General features: G+C 40.8%; 1 protein-coding gene across 1 annotated transcript; it reads right to left on the reverse strand.

Annotated features, from left to right (window-relative positions):
• Positions 1-1,846: 1,846 nt before the first annotated feature.
• DHX58 (DExH-box helicase 58) lies at positions 1,847-13,503 on the reverse strand. Its single transcript, XM_072111693.1, has 13 exons — positions 13,329-13,503; positions 11,522-11,689; positions 10,257-10,461; positions 8,282-8,472; positions 8,085-8,201; positions 7,090-7,216; positions 6,129-6,320; positions 5,043-5,296; positions 4,464-4,613; positions 4,210-4,371; positions 3,948-4,135; positions 3,006-3,099; positions 1,847-2,503 (listed from the first exon to the last, which is right to left on the reverse strand). Exons 2-13 carry the CDS (start codon positions 11,687-11,689, stop codon positions 2,312-2,314), a joined length of 2,040 nt encoding a protein of 679 aa, XP_071967794.1. The 5' UTR covers positions 13,329-13,503; the 3' UTR covers positions 1,847-2,311.
• Positions 13,504-15,412: the final 1,909 nt, after the last annotated feature.

A 15,412-nucleotide genomic window follows, 5' to 3' on the forward strand; every position in this document is an offset into this window, starting at 1 on the left:
ATTCTGCCACTCTGTGGCCTACCATGTTGCCGCCACCTCTACACTGTCATTGTGCCACTCTGTGGCCTCCTGATGCTGCTGCCGCCGCCACCTCCAGGCTCTGTCATTGTGCCACTCTGTGGCCTACCATCTTTCCGCCACCTCCATTATTTGTCATTGTGCCACTCTGCGGCCTACTCATGCTGCTGCCAACTGACCGCTGTCTCGCTGGAACACCTTGTGATTTCTATAATGCAGTTTTCACGGCTCTATGACGTTGCCACAATGTTTCGTTTTCCCCTTAATTTCATCTGTCATACTAAAACACAGCATTGTTTGAAGACCAAACCACGCTCCCTATGCATATTTAAGCATGGCACAATGTTTTACAAGACCCTACAGGCTCTCTGTAGCCAGGAAATACCTGTTTTTTAACGTGATTCGTCATGATCCGATTCAAGTCAAATCAAATTTTTTCTGAAAATTCTGCTAATTTCAACAAATTCGCCCATCTCTAATTGTGAGACATCTTAGGCCTCCGCTCAGCGTACATTATGGGAGGTCCGCATTGATGTCACGGGGGAAACACCCTGAACATCTACATTAGCCAATCCTTCCCACACTTTCATGGGGGGAGGAACAAGAAGGCGTTAGGATACGTCCTATCCCACCGTTTTAAATATATCTTGAAAATCCTCCAAATGTAACCTTACAACAGAGGCACCGAACGAGATATAAAAACTGGAAGTGTTTTTTTCCCCTCTCTGCGCCTCTTGTACCTGAATTTATGAAATGTCGGCACCATAATATTGGTGTTTTCCAACACTCTCGGCTTGTTCTATTTTTGGGTGCAAAATTTTGGTGCCACTTGTGAATCCACCAGTTTTCTGGTGCTTCTATTTTTTCGTCACATCTTTTGGTGCAAAAATAGCCCAGCTTAAAGGGGTTATCCGGGTTTAAAAAAATTTTTATGGCCGGGCTGGGGAGGGATAGTTAAACATAATAAACATGGACTTACCTCCTCCGGCGCCGCCGATGTCCCGCGCCGCGGTCACTTTGATCCGTGCCCCTGTAAACAAACAGGGGCACGGGAGCCGCGCACAGGGAGCTTCCGGTCCGCGTTGTGGACGGCTCCTCCCATCCGTCCCTATCTCTCAGCGTTGTAAGCGCTGGGAGATGGTGCGCATGGGAGCATCCGGCCAGCCGGAAGCTCCCTGTGCGCCCTTCTACTGAAACCGGCGCACGGAGAAGACGGGCCGCGGCGCGGGACATCGGCAGCACCGGAGGAGGTAAGTACATGTTTATTGTGTTTAAATAGCCCTCCCCAGCCCGGCCATAAAAAAATTTTTTAACCCGGATAACCCCTTTAAAGCTGGTCTAGGCAGTTCTAAACCTTTCAGTCCGTGTGCCAATTCATTAATCCCTTGTGCCACAAACTTATATCACTGAGAAATATAGAACGGTTCTAGCGCCACCTTGCACCAAAAATAATAAATGCCCCTCAAAGTGTATTGCAAAAAGTAGAACTGAAGAAACATAGTAGAATGTTGTGAACCAACATCTATTCCTTGTGACCCCTTCCTTACTACAGGGTGCGGTGTGTCCGTAATAATGATGAGAGTAAACCCTTAGTAGACACCTGGGTTGGTAGCTTAAGAGCAAAACCAAATGCTACTGCCTGATTGTTCATGCATTGGTAGATGAGGTTCACACATGAATTAGATGGTTGTCCATTAGCACCAAAATCAGCAGATGGTAAGACATTACTATACCTTAAAAAAACAGCTTAAATTAAAAAAAAATGCAGTTGGCATGGCTGTGAAACATTTTACAAATCTTAATTTACATAATATTTTAATTTGGAATATATATATATTTTACATTTGTTGAAAAAGAGGCTTTCAGACCGAGCACCATAATTCATTTCATTGAATGTTGGCACATGAATTGTGAGGTATCTTTTGGTTCTTTTCCATTGACTGATGACATTGACATTCATCAGTTCTTCTTAAAGATCAAAGACAACAATCTTCAAGTAGATGTTCCTTAGCTCTAATGGCACCATATTGTAAGACACAGCACAGCTAACGTTTAATACTTACTCTATGGCCATTGTTTTAAAGTAAAACATTACATCCATGCAGTCTTTTACGAGGTAAAGACACTAAAGACCAACAGTTACCAAGTCCATACCTTCATGGCTTTCACCTCATGAAAGATTTATCATTGTAATTATGGAATGATAGTAAACCCATCTTAGAATCATCTCCAGTGTCAGTATGTTCCAAGCAGCAGATTGTCCATTTCAGAAATGCTCTTCCGAGTAGAAGGCTCACTCATCATCTGAATCTGAAAAGTAACCCTTATTGTATGAGCTAAAATTAAACCGCTCCACATGAAAGGGCACAGCTTTCCATTTTTTGCAGGTTTGGCGGCCTTCAGGAGTTTTTAGCACAAAGTTCTTGATGTTTAAAATGGGAAGACTTGTCATTCCTCTGTAGATCATCATCATGCCCCAATTCTCCTGCAGAAGGGAAATCACATTACTGGACAAGTAACAGTCCCTTTTTTCTTTACACTGTGTGAAAACTATTTTAATTTGTTCATAGTTGACAGGTAAGAGCACTGAGATTTGGGCCTAGACATGACCTTTTGTCTGGACACATGGGTTATTGTAGCATCCCTGTTTTGTGATCTCGCAAAATATGGCAATACACACAGAAGGCTTATACAGGGTTGGATAGGAAGGCCCACAAGAGAACCAGTGAATCTTTGATTGTTTCTTTGTTCTGACCAAATAAATTTCCCCAAAAGTACAACAGAAGACAACCCCTCTTATGTTTAATTTAAGTTCCTAACTTGCTTCTATGGACTGTTCTAGTAATATGATCAGTGTTCTCAATGGTTACATCGAAGTTTAGGATGTAGTAATATTAGACATCTAACAATTCAATCTACGCTTCATTCTGTGTGCTTCAGTCATAGCTTTTATTTTCTACCTATAAAGCTTTGGATTAATTTCTCACCTTGCAAAAGTGGCATCGGATGGCACCTCCAGGAACCCATTCCTCCATCTTCTTTCCAAGGTCAACCGGTTCTGTGTATTCTTCATAATACACCCTATTATATAAGAGACAGGTCAAGAGGTTAAAAGGTGTTTCCAAGGAAGAGTTTTTTTGCTTGTTTACTATGTTGGATTTTAACTTGTCTTAAATAAAGTATTTGATCTTATCTAGATGATTTCTTCTGATTTCTAGGAATGCCCTACCTATGGGTGAACTGGGACATGACCGATAGCTATGTCTACAATTACAACATTTACATAATTGTCAAGATATATCATCACGACTCTGCACAGTCCATTTATTGTACTAGTGTTTTCATATGAGGGGAAATATGTCTTTAGGTTCAGTAAGGTCCATACACCACAGGTATATTATAAAACACTGTTATTGGCATAGGCTTAGCTCAAAGTTCAGCACTTGGGGAGCAAACAATTCCAAATGAGTTTAACCAATATTACTGCCTCATCATGACCACATATTGATAGACAGTGATATAGATTAACTCTGCAGAATGGTTAAGTACTACAAAAATATATGTGACTGATAACTAATTAGCATTTCCTGTCTTTAACATCCAATCCAGACCACAATGATGACTTTTTATACTCATGATGTCTAACAAAAAATTTTGGGTGCTCACTTTTAATGCACCCTACCCACATTTTCCAAATATCAATAGCCCCATATGCTGTCATCTTTCTAGGCCCAGGCCTACAAGTCAGTAAAGCATAGAGCAGGACATTTATGACTTCCTCCCCTTACATGGATTTAAGCTTTAGTACTGTTTTGCAGATGCTTATAAAGTTGAAAAATTGGCCTGTGTTAGTAACAGAACTGGGATGAACTCCACCATGTCAATGAGCCACTGGTTCTCAGCATTATTGTTCCATAATATAAACTTACTTAAATTCTGGGTTGATATTCACATGATGAGTTCCTACCACAACCCGTATATCACTCCCGTAGGCGACAGCAGCAGGGCAGTTTCGACAATCCATCTGGACGTCTGAGGCTGAGAACTTCTTTTTGCTCTCTTCTTTGGCTTGCTTCATCATACGTTCTGTCAGAGATTCCCTCTGCAGATGTTTAATCTGGACCAGGAACCAATACATTAATGTCATAACCGCATAATAAAGCATAATAACTAGATTGATGTATTGCCCACCTTTTCCTGATATTCTCTTTCTGGAATATTTTGCACATATTTTATAGCTTGGTTCATCAGATCCTCCAAAGATTCATTGGTCATTTCTCTTTGACTCTCTCTCCCTCCAGATTTGGCCAAAAATGAGTAGCAGCTATCCTCAGCTCTGGCTCTGCCTCTGGCCTAAGAATAACCCCCATGAGTGTCAGTGTGAATAAAATGGAGTAGTGCTAAGCCTAAAGATAAGGAATACAATCTAAAATAAAAAGCTTTACCTGCACCATTGATATTTCATTGGTCATTAGCCCGTACCGAACAACAATGTTACATTCAGGGATGTCGAAGCCCTCCTCAGCAACGCTGGTTGAGATTAGCAAATTCAGAAAACCTTTACGAAACTTTTGGATAACATCTTTCTGCTCGTTCTGGAAATGTGAGGAGGAAATAACACTTTAAAATCCCCTACAACTTGTGGAGCACTATATGAATACTCAAAAATGTTTTTTTTATTACATCTAAGTGGTGATGTTAACCAATCTACGTTCCATCGAGAATCGTTTAACTAGTGGGAAGAGAATGGACTGAGATTATCCATTCTGAGAAGACATAAAATGGAACCCTATATTTTACTGTGAAGATTACTTAGAAATGTAGTTGGTTATACAGTTGGCAGACCTAGAGTATATTCTATGTAGAGGACGATGAATTCCTCAACACTAGTGTTCTTGAGCTTAGGTCCATCTGTTAATTAAAGAAAATGTGGTCCTTGCTACCACCCTTATAGATCAGTGATATGAGAAACCTAAAATTGGTAGTAAAACATTTTTTTTCTTGATTTCCTGTTATATTTTTACCTGTGTCATATGTTTGCTTTGATTGCTGCCTGCTCCAGTTAAGATTGCAGCTTTGATGTTTAGACCTTTTAGAGATTCATTGCTGTTGATCCACTGAAGCAGATAGGTGGTACTTTGTCGTGTACAGGTGAAAATTAAACCACGGGAATTGGAGGAGCTCTGGAAATGTTTCTCCAAAATCTCTTCCAGCCTCTTCAACTTAGGGTTTTCATATTCAATGTTACTAGACAATTCTAAAAGTTCATTACTGTTACCTGCGTGAAGAAGATAGATGAAGATATGATTTAGGATGAATTATGTTGAGGACAATGGTTATATTAATGTAGACTTTCGCCTCTGTTCACATCAGACTTTCCATTTTCTGCTCTATTATAAATAAATACATACATACATTTTGGACCTAATCATTATGGTCAGCTGTCTCATTTCAACAATAGTCTGACCCACAGTCCAGAACTTGCTCTTATGCATCTCACGTGTGTCTGATTTTTGACTACAGGATCATATCCTGACCAATCATATCCCTTGTTGCAGATTGCTTTCCCTTCCCTGCACTTAATTTTTCTTTGTATGCCCTTCTATGTATAATTTCTACCCAATATAACACACACTACTCCTGCTTGTAAGTTCTGAAATTGAGAAACTCATTACAAGCAGAGTGCCGGGGAGACAGGCTGAAGCTGCATCTGTGAACAAACCAAAAAGTTTTTCTCAGCCCATATCCATCCCAAAGCTGCATCTCACAGGACTACATACAGATTATGTGCGGATAAAAATAATACGTGACTATACCACTATCTTTGAGTAAATTATCAAAAAAATATCCCATTTGCCACATTAATAACTGATCTTGCCAAAGTGGAATTTGGTATAGAAAAAAAACAAATGCCACAATGTACAAATGATGGAATGAAGTCAACTGACCAGGCTCTAAATGTACATATTTAGCTGATCAAAGTCAGTTTTTTTGGAAATATACCAGTCAGTGTTTCCCAAAATATCCCAGTGCCCATATGTCAAAGCAATGGAACCCCCACGTTGAATTACATATTTTTTAATATTTCATAATATTATGATAATTCATACCATTGAATAACCTGTAAAGGAAGACATCGGTTTCATCTCTGGAATCTTTTACAAATTTCTCCAAAATATAGAATTCCTCCAAAAAGTCATAAGCATCCTTCATTCTTACTGTGTCATGAAGGAAGAGAGCATCATTGTATTTGCGGAGGTGCATTGCACACGTTCGTTTCCTCCGGTCCACAGTTTCAGCTCCTAAAATAAGCCGACATTGTCACATTTCCATTGTTGATTGTTATACATCTAATTTTATGCCATTGTACGACTTCTAAATAAAAAGTACCAAAAACTAAGGCCAAAAAAAAACTGAAATTGCTGGTTCTTGCAACAATTGCAAAATATTTAAAAATTAAATAAACATGAAATGTGTTCTCTCTAAACGGATTCATTTATATATTAAAGAAAATCTGCCATTTAATTCTATGCATTATGAACCAAACATACATTGAGAATGCTGTAGCTAGACTAATGTATAAACATATCTTGTTTAATCCCTGTACTGAGAGGTTTTGCTGAAAAAGCTATTAAAAAATTATGATAATGAGGCTCTATCGCCTCCTGTGGCTGCTCAAGGGCTTCTCCTCTTACCCTTATTATGCACTGCTTCAGAGAGTGTTGTCCCTGACAGACAGAAGTAATCAATCGCTGCACCATCCCCCAGCTGCTGTGTATTAGTGATCCAGCTCAGGTTGATTAGTCCCGTCTGGGCAGTCCAGGAAGCTCTGTGTGTAAAGTGTTAATGCAGGCACCAAGCTTTCCCAAGGCCCTGAATTTTATAAAAATTTTTTAGCAAAACCACTTGGTTCAGGGATTAAACAAGATATGTTTCTGCTTCAATGTAGCTACAGAATTCTCAAGGTATATTTGGTTCACAATGCATAATAACAAATGGTCGGTTTCCTTTAGTTCAACATTTGTATATATACAGTATGTTATAGCAATATATCAAACAAAATAAACTCACCGTGTTTTTCCATTTCCACTACTTTTTGTTCGTACATTTGGGTGCCAAAATCCGTGTTGAATTCATGTTCGCCAAGATACTGGTGTATGGTGGTCATGAGCTCTTTCAACTTATCTCCAAATGGATCCTAGACCAGTTAAATAAATGGTTAAATATTAGAACACAACTTGCAAAATTCTTACATAACTCGGCTGTAACACACAAAAGAATAATGACACTGCAATCGTAACCTTCTTAAAGGCTGTCAGGCTTCTGGGGTAGTGAACCCCCTGGACCACCGTGGACGATGACACAAGCCGACACCTGGGACCCAAATCTAAGTGGCACCTGGTTTTCACCAGAGCCAGCCACAAAGCGGGTGGGACTTGCTGCGGCGTAGTACCACCAGGTCGTTCCACAGGTGCGACTTTGTCCACGGTGGCAGCCAAGGCGAGGTACAGAGTCAGAAGGCAAGTTTGAGGTCAGGGATAGGCTGGAGGTCAAGACAGGCGGCAAATGTTCAGGGTCAGAGACAGAGCAGAAAGTCAGGGCTGGCAGCGGAGCAGCTTAAACGGGAACAGGTCCGGGGTCACAACGGGAGATCAATACACGGGAATAGAGCATGGGTACAATCCTTCTCTTAGGCATATAACACGAAGATCCAGCAGGGAAGCCTTTTATCTAATTCCAGGAAGTGGCCAGCACCAATCCCCTAGGAGACGGGGACACACACGCTGGGAAGCAGATGAGAGCAGGAGCGTGGAGAGTTGAGTAATGCCGGGGGAGCAGGCGTCGCGGAGAGGGGCACGGGTGCGCCTGCGAGCCAGAAAGTGGGTCGCAGGAGTACCCGTGACAAAGGCTTTGTTCACATTCACATATTTCTCTGATTCCAGGCATCACATTCTATATGTAATGAAGAAAACTACTTTGATAATAGTCTTGATTTTATGTTTATGTCTTGTAACTATGCTGCTCCAAAAAATTCCAGAAATATTATTCTAATATAAAAATATTACCTTATCCCTTTCCGGGACCAAGTCATATTGTTTAATAGGCTGCTTAACTTTAGCTTCAAGGTCCTTGATTGATATCTGAGGTGACATTATCCGCCATGTGTCAAGATTTGCACAGATCTGGAAAACATTTAACTTTTGAGATACAGAATAATATTGTAGAGTTTAATGTTCTAATAGACAAGTATATTCAGTCTCACCATCAAAATGTGGTCTACAGCTTTCTCAAATGTGCTAGCTCCACCTGTTCCTGGGGACGCCGTCAGTCCTAGAATTTGTGGCAGCTTTCTGTGTCCAGTGAATTTTTTCTGAAGGTATACTTCCATTAGCTTGTTATATATGGCATCTTTCTGGGTGTGGTGACACTCGTCTATGATGAGTAGAGTAAAATCTGTGGTAAAAACAATTAAATATATATGAATAATTGGCAATAAAATGGTCACATGTAATAAGATAAGGACTGATGTATGGACCCAATATAAGGAATTGAAAAGAGGAGAACGTGACCCCTAAATGTCCCTGTCTACATGGCCAGCCCCCTCCTTGACAGCCCCCAACTGGGGGGAAGGGAAAACCAAAGCTAACATCTACAAGTCACACCAAACTGAGAGTTATGCTCCTAGGCCACAACCAGATGGCAAAGAAGTACAGAATCAGAAGGCAAAGGATGGTTAGGAAACAGAGCAGAGGGTAGAAAACTCAAATCTGGGTCAGGCAGACTTAACAAACTAGAATAGGTCAACCAAATCACTGGCAGAGAAATCCAGCACCTACAATAATATTTTAGCAGGCTGAATACTCAGGTAAGAAAATCACTTAATATTTAACCCATGTTTACCTCTCAGACCAGCAATACCTAAAAGCAATATCAAGGGTTATTATTTATGAAGTGGATAAAACACCTCCCTTGTTACATAATATTGTAAACCATACTGGAAAGCTGACTACTTTTGGAGATTACTATCTGTAAGTGTACAGGACAAATCAGGCCGGCCTCTGGTAAACTTGCAGGCTGAATTGCATATTTGCAAAGAGAGGATTATTGTCAGAACTCACAAATTGTTCTGATGGGATCAGGTTTCAGGCTTCTTGCTGGAAAACCACACCCAGAGCTGCCTGTGATTGACAGCTCCATTTCTGATCTTGGGAAAGCGGGGTGTGAACTGGTTTTGTCTGCAGCTGCGGTTTGAGTGATGGGTGGCTGAGCCAGTCAGTGCTGGAGGTAGTGTCCATAACTGTCTTATATTCTGCCCAGCCCCTTTATTGGGTGCTGGTCATTCAGTCTAATCTGCGTATCTTGGGCTCTTGCTATCGCGTTTCTTGCTATTCTGTGTATTGACTTCTGCTTTGCCTACTGACCATTCTGTTTGCTATACGATTCTGTACCTTTGCCGTCATCTTGGTTTTGACCTGATTTGTTTGACTCCGCTTGTCTGTCTGTATCTGTTGTTTTTCCCTCAGTATTGTTTATCTCTTAGTGTGACCCCACTTTTCTGTCTAGGTCTTGTGTAGGTTTCTGTTCACCTGTGTGAACACTGGCCTATATCTATATTCCTGTTACCTGTCCGCTCCACCATCCAGCAGCTGCCAGACAAAGTAAGTTTTCCTGTCATCTTGTAGGGTCACTCAGGGACCGTCAGATAGTGGGTTCGCCCTTGTCAGGGTGGTTTATCTGCTTTTGGCAGGGTCTTAGCCCAGAGGGACGTCACAGGGTGAGTTCGCCATTACTTACCAAGTCTGACAGCTAGCGCCAAAACTGGTTGTGGCTGCTGGACAGGTACTGACAATTATCTTCATATTACTGCATTATTTATGGTACCGAATTAGGTTCCATTTAAGGAGCCTACATTGCTCTAGTCATACAGAATGTATTATAGATTCATTAGTGTGGGACACCTCCCATTTTCCTAATGATCTGAACCATTAACACTGATTCAAAGCGTCAATTAATTGAAAATGGTCAAAACTATTACTCCTGGCTGTGCACAGAGGAGCCCAGCATGAAGGATATAATGAATACAGAGGCTTAGCAGGTGGCTAAGACTGGTCAGAAGATATCCTCTCCAGTATGATGTTTCCCCATTTACCAGAGCTAATGTTGGCTCAATAAGATGGCCACACAGCTGAATCTAACAATGGTTCATTTCTAGAAGTTGTCAAGAGAAAAGTCCTCACCTGTCAACTCCACATGCTTTTCCTCACTGTCACTTTGGAGCGCATTGTACAGGATCTGAGCAGTACAAATGACTATGTCAGAGTCCTTCACAAAATTAGCAAAGAAACATTTGGTCTCCGAGTCTCCACTTATGGGAATAATCTTGAATTTGTCCTTGAGATGAGGCTGAAACTCCTTGCTGTAGTGCTGATGGACCAAGTGGACCTGTAAGATTGAAGAGGAAGCCGTACATAGCTAGAACATGGGTTACATTAGACATTCAGAACTGGATCAATGCACAGATAAAAATAAGAATAAACAACCAGCAAGACATTTGTATGATAATAAGAAGTCATTCTACTACTGTACTATCTACATGTGAATGAATGATTGAAGCCTTTAACAAATAGAGGGATATGAGACCTTCCAGGGATTGGGGATTACGAGGAATGGCCTGGAGCTCAGTATGTAAAGCAGTGAAATTGAGCATACACTGTTCTTGCCTTTCAACGTGGATTATGGTTAAACCTAGTTGGGCAGGTTATGGCGTTAACGTATACATGAGCTGTATAATATTGTAGCTTAGTTACTGCCAAAAAGCTATTAGTATTCTATTGGTAAAATGCACAATGTATATGTTTAACCTATGGCAGGTACAATGTTTGGAAATTCATGCAGCAATGGGAGGTGTGAAAGAGTAGAGTAAGAGATTATGCTTAAAGACCCAAGGGGGTGACAGAATCTTCACCAAATGCAGACTCCCAATCTCTGTCCAGTCAAGAGAGACACTGAGCACTTTCTATTCTGCGTACTTTTTGTCCTTTTGTGAGACTGCTTGTAACCAACAAGTTTGTGGCCTCATCTTTAGTAAAATAACTGTTCTAGTTGAACCTGTGTTACCTTGAGTTTCTTCAACTTAGAGCGGGAGATAGACAACTATTAGCTTAATATTGCATTTGAAATTTTCATACAAAATCAATGCAACTACTCCTTGTACTCTGAATCTAAGAATTAAGAACATTCTTCTGTATTCATTGCATCTCAGTCGTTGTGTCTATGGCATAATTTACTCCAAGAAAAGATGTCCTATAAGACTGTGGTTACTCTAACATCATGAGCATGAGCACCAAGTGCCACACTGCCTAGGTATGACTATTATTGCATAGAATGTAATATACAACATGTAATATTAAAGAAGTTAATCCAGGTGTTTAAAAACAACTTTTAAATAATTACAGTAAAGTAATAATAGTAAAATCACAGATTACAGTGAGATGGCACATACCTTGTTCACAATCATAGCAACTTTGGCATTGCTCTGCATCTCTAAGTGCCTCATTGCAACGTACAAAGCTGCCCGCGTTTTACCCGTCCCTGTTGGAAGCCAGATTATGATGTTTTTGCCTTCCAATGCTGGGCCGATGACTTCCCACTGGTAATCCCGTAGCTCCATCTGGAAAAACAAATTAAACTTCAGATTCAATTCAACAGGTACATCCCAATTAGGTCCACCAGGGTTCTGTGCTCGGCCCACTATTAATTAATTTATTTATTAATGATATCGAGGTAGGAATGAATAGCACTGTTTCTATTTTTGCAGATTACATCAAGCTGTGTAGTGTAATACTACTGAGTGTTGGATATCCACTTGGCAAATCTAACAATCACAATTCAGGGCTTCAGACTCTTCTTGGTCCAAAAACTCTGTGTGGAGTCATCTCTAACTCATCTTATCCTTTAAGACTCAAATCCAGGCCTTTACTACAATGTGGCTCCTCCACCTCAAGAAGATCTCTCTAATCTGATCCTTCCTCAATTTGGAGTCTACAAAATTGCTAGTCAATGCCTTCTTCATCTCCCTCTTGGCTCTCCGGTTCTGTTGTTTCCCAGCTAACGCTCTAACACCACTCCAATCTTTAGCTCTGCTGCCTGGCTTATCCATCTGTCTCCATGTTTCTCCTCTGCCTCTCATCTCGTCACTGGTTTCCCATTGCACAACAGAATATTCAGTTTAAAATAGTAACTATGACTTGCAATGCCATCCAAAACCTGTCCCCTCCATAGATCTTATCAGTCAATGTCGTCCCAAGCATCATCTATGATCATTACAAGATCTTCTGCTTCACTCTCTTACCATCCACTCTATTTTCAAAACTGTCTTCAGGACTTCTCCTGTGTCCCAAACTCTGTAACTCTCTATGAAAATGTGTCACATTGTCCCCCACCTTCTAAACTTTCAATTGTAACCTAAAAAACCTGTTTAGCATTGCCTACAACACACAATAACTGCAGTGCTCTGCTCCCTCACCTTCTATCTACCCCCCATATAGATTGTGAGCGCTTACAGGCAACGCCCTCCTTCCACTTGTTCTAGATCGCTGAAGATTTTGTATTTTATACTTGTATTTGTTCTCATCTTCATGTATGTAAGCCCTTTATTGGCCCTTTCTATAAATATAATAATATAATATACATAATTTAAAAATATATAAATATAATAATCATCATAACAATTAAAAATATTTGGTGGGGTATCAGGGAACCTCTGACAGCTGGGCAACTTTAAGATTATTGTTTTTGACCAAGTTTTGACAAAACTGGTCTGAAAATAGAGTATAACTTACATGATGTCCTTAGTTCAGCCCTACTAGATGTGTCTTGAGATGAGGTTACAAACTAATCTGTCAATGCCTGTTAATTAAACTGGATAGCTTTCTTAAATTAACCTTGATGCCTATGTAAAACTGATGCACTTCCTGATCTTATAAATGAATAGCGCATAATAGCGGAACATCATCAGACTTCCCTATTGATAAGAGGTCAGTGCTATATATCCTTGCTTCTGCTTTGAAGCATTAGTACGGTAAATGGGACCTGACATATAGCACTGTTGTATAACCTATATAACCCTATATAATAATAATAATAATAATAATTCCTTTACTTATATAGTGCACACAGAGCTTGCCAGATCAGTCATATATAGCAGCCTACAATGCAGCCCTGCACTGTAATTCATTGTACAGCAGATATGTGATAGATTTGTAATATGAATACAGTAGTAGGTATTTTTTTGTCATTATTTCACTCACCTTTTCTCTGTCCTGGTCACAGTAAGTGTCTTCCTTGTACTGATCTTCCTGCTGTCCAGGGTGTATATCAGGAGCTTGGTTTCCATTTACTGCTAAATGGAGAGCTAAGCAGAGGGAACCATTAGGTGGTTCTCTGATGTACGTGTACAGCTAGAGAATACACTATGGTTTTACCTCTGTCGCTGCTGTAAAACTAGAGCAAAGAGTTCCCCCTAGAGCGCCCCGCCTGCTGTGTCACAGACAAAAAACGAAACCGGAACTGCATCATTCACAATGTGTAAATAGAAGCAAAGTAACTATGTTTTATTCTGGGAAATTGTTATGGGGGACCTGCCTGGGAGATTTTGGACACTAAATCATCTACAGGTCCTTAGAGTCCCATATTATCCCATAATAATTTGATTCAAGGACCCTTGGGTGGATTAGTGTCCCAAATCACACCAACAGGTTCCTTTTAAAGGGGTCGCCATTTAAGTCTTACATCAGGAAGAAGAGGTAAAGATCAGCTGGTCTTGCACAAACCTTTGACGTCCAGGTCTTCTGATGCCTCAATCCCCAAAGTAGAATTGAACCTTCTGTAATGCCAAACATGGAGGGTGAATTTTTATTTTGTAGTCCATACTTCAGCTAAATTATTATTTACGGGGACAGAGTTTTAGAGTACACAGACAGTACAATGACAGAGTAAGACTTACCGGTATATCATAAAGCAGTGGCTCCCTAAGCCTTAAGTCCAGTCTGTGCACATTTCCTTGCCCTTCCATACTGTTCCTGACCCCCTCTTCTGCTGATGCCAGATAGATGAAGAGAAGAATGAAACTCATCCAGACACCAGGCACCCTGGTATTCTAATATAATGTATGTCCACAATGTAAATGAATGCACTTGACTGTGTAAAGGTTAATCAACAGGTAGTGTAATGCTGCTCTCATTGCAGAACAAAGTACACACGTTTTGTGACAGAGCTGATTATTTTAGCTCCATGTTACTTGAGAGGGTGATAACCTGGCTCTGCCCATATGACAACACAGATCCAAAAATAATGACATTGTTTGACTGACTTCCCAGGATAGACTTGCTTAGTTATAGAATACTGTCTACCTTCTTGTACAATGAAGAAGACATCAGGAAAAAAGCTAGGTGACAACCAACCTAGGTGATAACAAAAGGGACACGTTCTTTTAATGCTTATGTGACTATCCATGAGATCATTTCAATGCTTTTAATTTTCATTGTCATGGTGTAAAAATGATGGATAGGTTAAAAGGATTCTGCAAAATATAGGGGTGTGTGAAGTCTTTGAAGACTTTGAGAAAAGCCTCCTTAGGCCCCATTCACATGATCGTACTTGATATGGCCACACAATTTGCAGCCGTGTCACGCAGGGGTGGATTAAAACTGCCATGAGATGCTCCTTGTCGAGGGTTAGACCCTCTAGTTTTGACAGAAGGTCAAGGGTGTCTCTTGTGGATGTAGAGGCGTTGTACTCTTCTATACCCCATAATATGGGCCTAAAAGCAGTAGCCCACTTCCTGAGATCAAGGGGCAGACAACATGAAGCACACAACAGGTTCCTCTTGAAGGCCCTAGAGTTCTGCTTAACCAAAATCTTTTTCCTGTTTGATGAAAGGTTCTACCACCAGCTCAGGGGCACGGCAATGGGTTGGCCGTGTGCGCCAACCTATGCCAACTTGCTCCTGGGCTGGTGGGAGGAATCCCTGGTATTCAATGATGACAACACACTGGATACAGAAAAAATAGACGCATGGCACAGGTACATAGATGATGTACTAGTCATCTGGAGAGGCCCTGCATCAGAGTTTACTACTTTTGTCCAAGAGTTAAACAGTAACCCCATTGGGCTACGCTTCACTCATGAAAGCTCAGGGACAAAACTGCCCTTTCTGGATGTTCTGATTACAAGAGATGAGGAGGGGGGTCTTGCAACTGAGGTTTGCCGGAAGGCAACCTCAACCAATTCACTTCTCAGGTGGGAAAGCTGCCACCCCACTCCCTTGAAGCGAGGCATCCCCAAGGGGCAGTACCTTCGATTAAGGAGGAACTGTTCAGGCACAAAAACATTG

The sequence above is a fragment of the Engystomops pustulosus genome, chromosome 6 (assembly GCF_040894005.1).
Source record: "Engystomops pustulosus chromosome 6, aEngPut4.maternal, whole genome shotgun sequence".
Lineage (NCBI taxonomy): Eukaryota > Metazoa > Chordata > Amphibia > Anura > Leptodactylidae > Engystomops > Engystomops pustulosus.

Excerpts from the sequence above, each read along its gene's own strand:
- DHX58 (XM_072111693.1), bottom strand. The coding sequence starts at position 11,689 with ATGGAGCTACGGGATTACCAGTGGGAAGTCATCGGCCCAGCATTGGAA. Across the intron at positions 8,473-10,256 it reads AAAGCATGTGGAGTTGACAG|ATTTTACTCTACTCATCATA; the intron begins GTGAGGACTTTT and ends TTTTTACCACAG. Across the intron at positions 5,297-6,128 it reads CCTTTACAGGTTATTCAATG|GTAACAGTAATGAACTTTTA; the intron begins GTATGAATTATC and ends TTCTTCACGCAG.